Source organism: Phyllobates terribilis, unplaced genomic scaffold, assembly GCF_046119375.1.
Source record: "Phyllobates terribilis strain yellow unplaced genomic scaffold, ASM4611937v1 Scaffold_1__5_contigs__length_1240528914, whole genome shotgun sequence".
Taxonomy (NCBI): domain Eukaryota; kingdom Metazoa; phylum Chordata; class Amphibia; order Anura; family Dendrobatidae; genus Phyllobates; species Phyllobates terribilis.
The window spans coordinates 232963066-232975162 of record NW_027362761.1 but is presented as its reverse complement, the minus strand read 5'-3'; the positions used below and the strand labels follow the sequence as shown (position 1 = coordinate 232975162).

The 12097-nt window shown below is 40.3% G+C and overlaps 1 protein-coding gene across 1 annotated transcript in view; it reads left to right on the top strand.

Annotated features, from left to right (window-relative positions):
* Positions 1 to 10377, top strand: part of PSME1 (proteasome activator subunit 1) — a 31509-nt gene extending 21132 nt beyond the window's left edge. Inside the window, exons 6-11 of the mRNA XM_073671041.1 lie at positions 2871 to 2968; positions 3107 to 3175; positions 3257 to 3324; positions 4033 to 4087; positions 6046 to 6132; positions 10137 to 10377. Of these exons, the coding sequence (XP_073527142.1) occupies positions 2871 to 2968; positions 3107 to 3175; positions 3257 to 3324; positions 4033 to 4087; positions 6046 to 6132; positions 10137 to 10217 (458 nt within the window). The 3' untranslated portion in view covers positions 10218 to 10377. The remainder of the gene's footprint in view (positions 1 to 2870; positions 2969 to 3106; positions 3176 to 3256; positions 3325 to 4032; positions 4088 to 6045; positions 6133 to 10136) is intronic.
* Positions 10378 to 12097: the final 1720 nt, after the last annotated feature.

The following is a 12097-nucleotide window of genomic DNA, read 5'->3' as shown; positions in this document are numbered from 1 at the left end:
TACATAGTATCATTAAAATATTCAAAGATTCTGGACAAATCTATGTGGCAAGGGACAAGGCTGACAAGCAATATGAGATTCGCATGATCTTCGGGCCCTTAGGTGGCACTGCATTAAAAACAGGCATGATTTGGTTGTGCAGAATTGCAGATCACTGCATGGGCTCAGGAATACAGTGGGAAAAAAAATATTTAGTCAGCCACCAATTGTGCAAGTTCTCCCACTTAAAAAGATGAGAAAGGCCTGTAATTGACATCATAGGTAGACCTCAACTTTGAGACAAAGTGAGAAAATAAATCCTGAAAATCACATTGTCTGATTTGGAAAGAAATTTTTTTCAAATTTTGGTGGAAAATAAGTATTTGGTCAATAACAAACAAGCAAGATTTCTGGCTCTCACAGACCTGTAACGTCTTCTTTAAGAGGCTCCTCTGTCCTACACTCATTACCTGTAGTACTGGCACCTGTTTGAACTTGTTATCAGTATAAAAGACACCTGTCCGCAACCTCAAACAGTCACACTCCAAACTCCACTATGATGAAGACCAAAGAGCTGTCGAAGGACACCAGAAACAAAATTGTTGACCTGCTCCAGGCTGGGGAGACTGAATCTGCAATAGGCAAACAGCTTGGTGTGATGAAATCAACTGTGGGAGCAATAAATAGAAAATGGAAGACATACAAGACCACTGATAATCTCCTTCGATCTGGGGCTCCACACAAGATCTTACCCCTTGGCGTCAAAATGATCTCAAGAACGGTGAGAAAAAATCCAAGAACCACACGGGGGGACCTAGTGAATAACCTGCAGAGAGCTGGGACCAACATTACACAGGCTACCATCAGTAATACACTACGCCGCCAGGGACTCAGATCCTGCAGTGCCAGATGTGTCCCCCTGCTTAAGCCATTACATGTCCGGGCCCGTCTAAAGTTTGCTAGAGAGCATTTGGATGATCCAGAAGAGTATTGGGAGAATGTCATATGGTCAGATGAAACCAAAGTAGAACTGTTTGGTAGAAACACAAGTCGTTGTGTTTGGAGGAGAAAGAATGCTGAGTTGCATCCAAAGAACACCATACCTACTGTGAAGCATGGGGGTGGCAACTTCATGCTCTGGGGCTGCTTCTCTGCCAAGGGACCAGGACGACTGATCCATGTACATGAAAGAATGAATGGGGCCATGTATCGTGAGATTTTGAGTGCAAACCTCCTTCCATCAGCAAGGGCATTGAAGATGAAACGTGGCTGGGTCTTTCAGCATGACAATGATCCCAAGCACACCGCCAGGGCAACAAAGAAGTGGCTTCGTAAGAAGCATTTCAAGGTCCTGGAGTGGCCTAGCCACTGTACTTCCTAAATTCAATGTCTGTGAGCAGAATGCTGTGCAATCCAAAAATGTAAGTTAAAGCTCTACCAAGCAAAGAAGAAGCTAAGTATTAACATCCAGAAACGTTGCCGTCTTCTCGGAGCCAATGCTCATTTAAAATGGACTTTGGGAAAATGAAAAACTGTTTTGTAGTCAGATAAATCAAACTTTGAAATCATTAATGGAAATCACAGATACCATCTTCTGTGACTCAAGAGATGGACCATCCAGCTTGTTATCAGGTCACTGGTTAAAAGCTGGCACTTCTGATGGTATGGGGTGGCACTAACAACTATGACATGGGCAGCTTACACATGTAGAAAAGCACTTTCAGTACTGAGCATTATTTGGAGGTTCTAGAACAACATATGCTCCCATGCAGACATCTTCTATTTCAGGGAAGGTCTTGCATATTTCAGCAAGGCAATGCTAAATCACATACTGCATCCATCACAGCAGCATGGCTTCACAGAAGAAGAGTGCAGGTGATGAACTGGCCGTCTGCTGTCCAGACCCTTCACCAGTAGAAAATATTCGATACATTATGGAACAAAAATTCCAGCAAAAAAGACCCAGGACTGTGGATTAGCGAGAATCCTACATCAGACAAGAATGGGACAACACTCTTTCCCAAACCTCCAGCAATTGGTCTCCTCCCTTCCCAGACATTTACAGACTGTTGTTAAAAAAAGAGGGGGTGCTACACAATGGTAGACATGGTCCAGTCCCAAATTTTTTTTAAATGTGTTGCTGCCATCAATTTCTAAATTAAGTTTTTTTTATTTCAAATGAAATGGAAAATGTCTAACTTTCACCTTCTGATCTTTGTTCTGTTGTGGATACAGTATGGCTATAAGAAATTTTCACATCATTACATTCTTATTTTCTTTAGATTTTGCTCAGCGTCCCAACTTTTTTGAAATTGGGGTTGTATTATACAGCGATTAAAGTGGATCTGTCACAATATTTCATAACACAGACTGCATATGTTATTACATGTTTGAATTGAATAAAATTGAAAGTTTAAACTCAATCTCCACGCACCAAGCCTGAATGACAGCTCCTCAGTGTCCCACCTTCCTGCTACTGATGACATCTCACAGTGCTCAGTACAAGCTGCAGCTGTCAGTCAGGCAGGATGGAGATTGAATACACTTGGAATCAAGCTCTTTCACACTTTAGCTGAATTAAAAAAATGCTTATTTTAATGTCATGATTATACAGATATTCTCATATGGATCTTCAAAGTAAGTATTCCAGTCTCATCAGGTCTTACATCTCTATTTAATAATCTGCAATTTTACATTTATATGTGGGACTCTGTGGACAAATCCGCTTAAAGTATTTTTATGCTGAAAACCCCTTGTACCACCTGTCACCTGCAATAAATTACTGACAATAAATACCAAAAATGTATGACCTATTTTTATATAGTAGTATATTGACCCAGAAGGAGCCATCCTGAAAGTTACCATTCAATATATTATACTTCTCTCTTCAGGTCCTCCCTGTGGTCCAATTTCCTGCAATGACAAAATCACAAATTTGCAAAGAAAGATCAAGATTGAAATTCAGCAATTAAAGGAAAATTTGGTTACGGTAAGAGATAGTGGTACGCTGGAGCCCCATAGCATTGAGGTTATGGACTGGAAGATGAGAAAATGTAGTAGCTAAAAATTAAAAATGGAAAGCAGTCGGATAAGCACTTCTATATTCTGTATATTATGTCCTTCTCAGATTACTCTTTGGCTGCAGCTTCAGATTCCACAGATTGAGGACGGGAATAACTTTGGAGTTGCAGTTCAGGTGAGTCATGTCACCCTCGTACATGATGTAACACACTCATTTATATTGAATGGTACCAAATTAGTCTTTTTTTGTTGTTAGGAAAAAGTATTTGAACTAATGACAAGTGTGAGGACCAAGATAGATGCATCTCATACTCAGATATCAAAGTAAGTGTCATTTCTAAATGGCAAGCACTAAAGTAACGTGTATGTAGTATATAGGTTATCTTATGCAGATAACTAGTAGATCATGCGGATAATATAGATAGGGTTCCTGCTCAGGATCCCTTTCAATTTGCTGCTAGACTTAAAGTATAACTGCACTTATTAGTTAACTTTTCAGGATAAGCTGTTATGTGTGGGGATATGAAGAAGAACACTCTTTTGAGCCATTAAATTACTTTTATCTTCCATTTTCATTAATTTTTACCACTGTGCTAGAATCCTGATCAGTTTCGCCCTGTGTCTTTCTGCTTTGGCTGTATTTTCTCAGCCAGATATGTTTGACTCTAAAACACTGCGGCTTTTCAGAGAAAAACGTATATTACAAGCTGCACTGGAGACTAGTCAGACAGGTTTCTCCCAGCCCGCTGGCCTGGATTGACAGGACTCAGGACTAGTCTCCAATCGAGCACATCTGTGACATCATTGGTTGGCAATTGCAAAAGAAGCTGCCAACAGAGGATCTTGATGATTTGTGCACACAAGTGATCCAGCATAGCAGCAGACTATTAATAACCTTAATGATAGCATGTCAAGGTGTGTAAGTGTGTGCATTTCTGCATGTAGTGAGGAGTGTATTTTTTATCTTAACTGCTCCAGTTAAGTAGAATGAGTTTGACAGACTTCAAATCATGTTATTATTGCCTTCTTTAGGTATCTCTCTGATCGAGGAGATGCAGTGGCCAAAGCCTCAAAAAGTCCTCATGTGGTAAGCTTAAGCATTGGTTGTCCTGAAAGGGAAGCCGTCATTAGAAAATGCCCTTTTTTTAATCTGGTTTTGCGTTTCATGCATTTTTAAAATAACTGGCTCTAATGTTTTCATATCACAATATTTATTTAAAAAAAGTAATTAGTAATCTTTCAACTGTCACTGGGAATTTTTTTCTTGCACTGGTCAATACGTAAATTTTAGACTTCCTGTTCTTTCAGGCTACATATTATTAGAGGCAAGATTACAATAATAGGTAATATAACACAGCTGATAACAAGGCATGCACCATTCACAATTGGCAATGTCACTCCTGTCCCCCACTCTCAAAAATAACCTTTGCACAGGCTCATTAGAAGCTTGAATGAAAAATATAAAGTCAGGGTCTGTGACCATTGTAGCTATGCACATGTGTTGTTTCCTGAAACAACAAAAAAAATCAAAGTATAAACAGCCCATGTGGGCAGTGTGAACATTGAAAGATTTCAATTTTTTTTATTTGTAATACTGATTGGGAAAAAAACATTGCCAAAAAATATACATTTAACACAAAAACTTGTTTTCTAATGATAGCTTTCCCTTGAAGGGATTAGAAAAAAATAACTAAAGGAAATATCATTATAAATAAATTCCTAAATACTTTTAATTAACAATTTAATTGTTTGCCATTTTTATTACCACTGACAGGAATCTGTCCTAGAATGTTTATAGCAGGGATCACCAATATGTGGCTCGCAGGCCAGTGATGTGTGGTTCACGACACTCTGTCACTGTCAGCATGGTACATTAGCACAAAGTCTAGCAATCAGTTTTGAAGAGCAGGTCTCCAGATGGTGACTTTTGTGAGTATCCCCTGTAGCAAACCCAGGTAGGCTAGGGTTAAATCCTAGCTTTACAGGTTCTGATTAGGTGCACATGGCTAGCTCTGCATATAACCAGGCTAGGTGTTCACCTTAGTCAGTCAGCTGGGGAAGGCTGACCAGAGTGGATTGTATTGGAGCTTGAAAGAGAAACAAGCCAGAATCTCTCTCTGAGAAGAGACTGCACAGGCTGTGTGCACCAAACCACAAGTATCAGTGGTTGTTATAGACAGTAGATGTTTTGTTTGACCACACTGGGACTAGCTCAGCCACATATGAGTAGCCAGGGTCTATTTTGTTTAGTTAGCGCCTGGACAAGGCTAGGGATTTTGTGTTTATGGTTTTGTTTTTGGGTGCTGTACAACCTGTGGAAATAAACATCACATTGTTTTGACCCAAGAATCCAGTGCCTGTGTGAATACAGCCTACTGCTGAGCGAAAATCCCCTACACCCAGCACAGATCTGGATGAGCATATACTGGTCTTGGGGGTTTAGAGATAGATAAATTAATTATGTTAGGATAATACTACCAGTCAGAGGAGGTAATACTGATAAAGGAGGCTCTGGATGTCGCTACTGTCGTAGAAGCAGGAGCTATATGTCAGTAATCAGGGGCCTCTGGAAGTGTCTTGCGAGCCTCCATCGGAGTCTCTCAGCATTCAGAAAGACAGGGTGGACAGCAGTGTGAGCCATAGCTGTGGCCTGGAGACCATATATATATATATATACCATGTAGTCTCAAGCTATCTCCAGGTCACAGCATTGGCAATTTTCCTACTGCACATGCTCACAAGCACCTCTCCTATTTACATATCTCGGACAGGTCTCTGTTAGTGTAAAAAGATGGTAGCCATTTTAATTCTACAGTGATTACATCCCTAAACAAAATAAATGTGATTTGCTAATTAAAGATATTTAGGAATTTATTTATAACGATATTGGTATTGTTATTTATTTTGTTTCTATTCCTGGAGAACCCCTCTAAGGTATTTTATATTCTAAATTAGACTATAATACAATGATAGATGGTTTTTATATCACCAGAACAGTTGTCTTGGTCCAAATAACCACTGCAGATCTTTATGCCTTTTTTTTAGGGTGATTACCGTGCGCTAGTTCAGCAGCTGGATGAATCCCAATATTCTGAGCTCCGAATCACAGCTTTGGAAATAAGGAACTTTTATGTGAGTATTGCAGGGGTGGGTTTTTGTCTGTCAGTAAGAGAGACCTTGTTGGCAATTTGGCAAGGGACCAAGCAACTAATTCTCTAAGCATGGAAAAGTAACAGCTGATGAACAACTAATACCCTTCCCTGTCCCTAATATCCCTACAATAGAACTATGGATTACAAAGGGATGGAAATGGCAAGTAATCAAACTGATATTGCTGTTTGTATCTAGAAAAAAAAGATAATTCTCTAGTTTGTTTTTTTTTCAAATAAATGTGTACATGTGGTTAAATCTTAAACGCTTGGATTTGTTATAGTGTAGTTGACTGTTCTGGTGATAATTTATCAGGGATACTTACTCAATCATTTATTTTTTTTTTTTGTATAGAAAAAGTTTTACATAGTAAAGCTTAAAGTGAACCTCTCATGTAAAAAAAACACTATTAACCTGCATTCTGAACCTGCCTGGCGGTGCACTGGGCTCTGCACTACCGGGAGGAAATTACCTTAATTCCTCCCAGCAGACTCGGACTTTCAGTTACAGGGGTCGCCGATGCGGCTTCAGTCATTGCTCAATGCATAGTGAGCAGTGGCTGTAACCAAGCATTATAACAGTCAGTCAGTGCTGGGGGTGCGGTTACCCCCAGTCACTATGCACTGAGCAGCGACTGAAGCCGCACCAGCCCACCCCTATGACTGAAAGCACGAGCCTGCCGGGAGGAATAAAGGTAATTTCTTCCCAGCAGCAGGGCTCTGTTTGCGGGTGCAGGTCAGTTTCAAAACACAACCTGCAAATTAACCCCATATCTAGCGTTTTTTTTAAAAGGTAACTGAACTTTGGTAATATTGTTTTGGGAAAATCCATGGGGGTTCAGGTCCTGAGACCCTCCAATGATCACTCAGAGGGCAGCTCAAATGTGTGCAGCACAGTAGGCCTAAGTACACAGCACAAGTCAGCGCAAGCACACATACTTTCTATTGTATCTGTGCAAATGCTCAGGAAGGAACTATGTATTCCTTCCTCCTAAGCTGCACTCTTCTGAACAGTCTTTTGAGAAACTGGACCACCACCATTCTTCAGGAACTTTAATCCCTTTACCACCTTGGGGTTTTCCGTTTTCGTTTTGCTACCCTTCTTCCCACAGCCATAACTTTTTTATTTTTCCATCAATATGGCCATGTAAGGGCTTGTTTTTTGCGGGACGAGTTGTACTTTTAAACGATATCATTGGTTTTACCATATCCTGTACTTGAAAATGGGAAAAAAATTCAAAGTGCGGTGAAATTGCAAAAAAAGTGCAATTTCACAGTTGTCTTTTGAGGTTGTTTTTTTTTACCATGTTCACTAAATGTTAAAACTGACCTGCCATTGTGAATCTCCAGGTCATTAACAGTTCTTTGATGGCAAACATGTATAGGTTCTTTTTTATTTAAGTGGTGAAAAAAATGCAAAGTTTGCCAAAAAAAAGTCACCATTTTCCGAGACCCGTAGCGTCTCCATTTTTCGGGATCTGGAGCTGGGTGATGGCTTATTTTTTGTGCGCTGCGCTGACGTTTTTATTGATACCACTTTAGGGTAGGTACGATCTTTTGATTGCCTGTTGCATTTTATTGCAATGTTGTGGCGAACAAAAAACGTGATTCTGGCTTTTTGATTTTTCTTCTCGTTACGCCATTTACCGATCGGATTAATTTTATATATAGGGCGATTCTGAACGCAGCAATACCAAATATGCGTAATTTGATTTTTTTTATTGTTTTGAAAGGGGGGTGATTTAAACTTATATTTTTTTAAAAAAACTTTTTTTTACTTTTCACTTTCTTCAGTAGTCTTCATGGGAGACTAGAAGCTGTGATCGTCCAATCGATGGTGCTACACACAGCAGGGCTGCAACCCTGCTGTATGTAGCAAAAATGCTCACTTGCTATGAGCATTGACCTCTGGGCGGCGCTAATAGCATCCTGGTAATGACAACCACAGGGGTCTCCTGCAGGCCCCGGGTTGTCATGGCAGCCCATCAGCGACCCGTGGTCATGTGACACAGGCGCCGATGGGCGAGATTAGTGACACGCTTCCGGTAAGCGCGAGTTAAATGCCGCTGTCAGAGATTGACAGCGGCATTTAACTAGTTAACAGCTACGGGTGAATCGCGATTCCACCTACGGCTGTTAAAAGCACATGACAGCTGATCAGATCAGCTGTCATGTGCTCGAAAACATGCGGGCTCAGCACAGGAGCCCGCATGGAGTGCAGGGATACGACCTTGGACGTACTCACACATCCAAGGTCGTAAAGGTGTTAAAAATTAAAACAATGATTACTCTATTTCATAAATCAATAGTGAATCTGAAAATATTGAACTTTGTAATATATCTTATCACAGAAATTTGTGTCTTCTCCTGGATTGATTTATCACTCACAATTCATGGGTAAAATTTGTATTCATAGATTTTCAAATTACCGACTTAGAAGATAGCAATTGTTTGTTTAAATTCTATGGTGATGGGAGGGAGGAGGAATAAGGAGCAGTCAGAGGCAGACTAAGGCTTTCTGCTGCAACTTCTCCTGAAACGACATTTACAGTTCTCCATAGAACTCTATGAGCACTAACTGTCATCTCTCTCAGTAGTTGGAAACTCTGTATTCAACAAAGGCAGATTTTACCCATGAATTGAAAATTTTGAGAGCAAAAGATCAGTACTGGAGGAGAAAGAAGCAGATTTCTCTAAGATATATTTAAAAAGTTTGCTATTTTCATGTGTTCTATTATTTTATGAAAAAAAAAATTAAAAACAACTTTATTCTACTATAAAATAAAAAAAACAAACATTTTACCAACCTCCAATTACTCTTAAAAGGAACCGGCCATGTAAAATAACTGCAGGTTAATAGTGTTTTGACACTGTTCACCGCTGTCACCTAGAGCCCCCCTGCCAGGAGGAAATTAACTTTATTCCCTCAGGCAGTATTCGGTTTCCATCTATAGGGGTCCCGCCGGCACCGTTTCACTCACCGCTCTGTGTATAGAAAGTGGCGGCTGTAACCGTGCCCCCAGCACTGACTGACAGCAGGATCAGCATTAGTGCTGACAGTTTTTGCTGCTGAAAAACCTACTGCAAATACTCTTCATGTGTACATATCCTAAGACAACTGGCTGCAGCAAAGTCCCCTGCTGTGCCCTGTCTGCATTATGACAAAATAATTGCTAAGGAAGCGGTGCTTCAGTCCTCCACCGGTGCTTCAGTCCTCCACCAGTGAAGTCAAGAGATTAAGGACCTGATTCATCAAAGCTTTCAGGCCAGAATTCTGAAGTAAAAGCTCTGTAGTCGCAAAATTTAAGCGCAACTCAGAGTTGCGCTTAAATTTCGTAACTTTTGGGGTCTTCACACCAGTTTCTCCGCTGAAATGGGCGGAGCTGAGGACACGGTGGGGGTGGGTGCTACAGCTCATCATGAATTACCTGACTGGAGTCAGATTTGTGACGTACACCACTCTTCAGACACTCCAGATTCATGAAGAGTCGTGCACCTCTTCGTGAATCGGAAGCATCTGACTCCAGCACATCTCCTCATCAGGACCAGCATGAACAATGCCGGTCTTCATGTGTCAGGCCCTAAATATTTTCTGCAGGATTTCTACCAGACTGACTGCTTCAGGATCATGCAGAAAATGCTACAAACATTAATTTCTAGGTTATGATTATGATTGATGATTTATGGTTATGAGGGAAGGAAAGATGAGGGGGTGAAGCACCTGTCTCCCCATGCACTTCTCACTAGTGCTTGATGGCCGCCATGTAGACAAGCAGCTCATCAGTCACTGGTTAGAGGGAGGGGGCTTGCTCCCCTCATTAATTTATTCATTTTTTTTTTTTTTAGTACAGAACACTTGTATATATAAACTATGCTGCCATTAACCAGTGTGACTATAGTTCAGCTTCAACTAAAACTGACCACTTTACCTAGGCAGATTACGTGGTGTGGTACAGTTTTTACTGACATGATGATTTCTTTCCTCAGGCTATGCTATGTGATATCGTTTTCAAAAATTACAGCAAGATTAAAAAACCCCGTGGAGACAGCAAGAGACTCGTCTACTAACCACATTTCCTGGGCCGTTCATTCTCGTGTGCGTAGACATGACATTTGTCACATAATATATTTGCATAAGATGTAGATTTGCATTTTTTTTTGATTTCACAATTCAGGTGCAATGAAATACTTGGAAGCAAAATCAATAAACATATCAATGGTTTAAGAACTGAGGTCTCAATATGGTCCATTCCAATAAATAAAATTTCACATTGTAAATATGTGCAATATACCAATGTCATTTGATAAACAGGCCAATGCAAGGTATATAGATACAGCTTATATACACTAGTTTATGTATATGTACACATACAGTACTGTGCAAACATTTTAGGTAGCTGTGTAAAAAAAATGTTTTTGCAAAGTAAGAATGCTTTCAAAGATGGAAGTGTTAATTTATTTGTATTAATAAAAATGCAAAGTGCAATAAACAAAAGAGAAATCTAAATCAATATTTGGTTTGACTGACCAACCTTTCCCTTCAAAACAGTATCAAAAGTATCAATTTTCCTAGGTACACTTGCACACAGTTTTCAAAGGCAGGTTAATTCAATATCTTAGGAAAACCAAACACAGATCTTCTGTAGATGGAGGTTTGCACAAATTCTTTGGTCTCTACATGTAATCCCAGGCAGACTAGATGATGTTGAGATCAGGACTCTGTGGGGACAATTTCATCACTTCCAGGACATGTTGATGCTCTTTATGCTATCTATCATGGTTCTTAATAACATTGGCTGTATGTTTGGGGTCATTGTCTTGCTACAGAATAAATTTTGAGCTAATCAGATGCCTCCCTGATGGTATTGCATGAAGGATAGGTATCTCGTTATTGACTCCATTAATCTTGACCAAATCCTCAACTCCATTTGCTGAAATGCAGCTCCAAACTTGCAAGCAACCTTCAACATGCTTCCCCGTTGGCTGTAGACACTTATTATTGTACCGCTCTACAGCCCTTTGGTGAACAAACTGCCTTGTGTTACAGCTAAATATTTCACATTTTGACTCATCAGTCCAGAGAACTGGCTGACATTTTTCTGCACCCCAGTTCCTATATTTTCATGCATAGTTGAGTCACTTGGCCTTGTTTCCATGTCAAAGAACTGGTGTTTGGCTGAAAATCTAAACACTTCTGCTCAGACTTTTCTTAACAGCAGATGGATGTAGTTAGGTCCCATTGGTTGCTGCCACTTGTGAGCTTGACATTTTCCAATTTTAAAGGGAAGTAAGCATGATGTGTCTTTTATCTGCTGCATTAAGTTTCCTTGGCCGACCACTGCTTCTATATTCCTCAACAATGGTCACTTCTTGGGAGTCCTCAATGCTGAGAAATACAGGCAGGTATTTCTCCATGCAATACCATCTGAGAGGCATCTGATTAGCTCAAAATTTATTCTGCAATAGAACAATAGCCCCCAAACATACAGCCAATATCAAAAGGGTTTATCCAGAAATTTGTTTTTTTTTTCCCTATTGTGCTAAGAAATTACAGACAGGAAGTTACTAACTATCTGCCTGTTCTGACCTGCAACAATGTATTCAAGTTAAATGCGGTCATGGACTCCTCCTGCCTGAGATTCTCATTCTTCTGGTGACGTCACGTTGACAGAGCAGCTTCTTGTATTCCACTCTGCCCTGTCGATGGGGTGTCTCTGCTGATGTTATGCTGATGGACAGTCGGCAGTGATGCCCCCTCGACAGAGCCAAGAGCTGCTCTGTTGATGTGAGGTCAAAAGAAGAGAATCCCTGCCTGAGCTGGGAGAGATGCAGAACAAGCAGGTAGTTAGCAACTATTCGCCTTTAAGTTCTTAACCCATTAGGGAAAAAAAAACCTTAAGCCCCGATAACCCCTTTAAGAACTTTCTTCATCGTAAAGAAGAACAAGG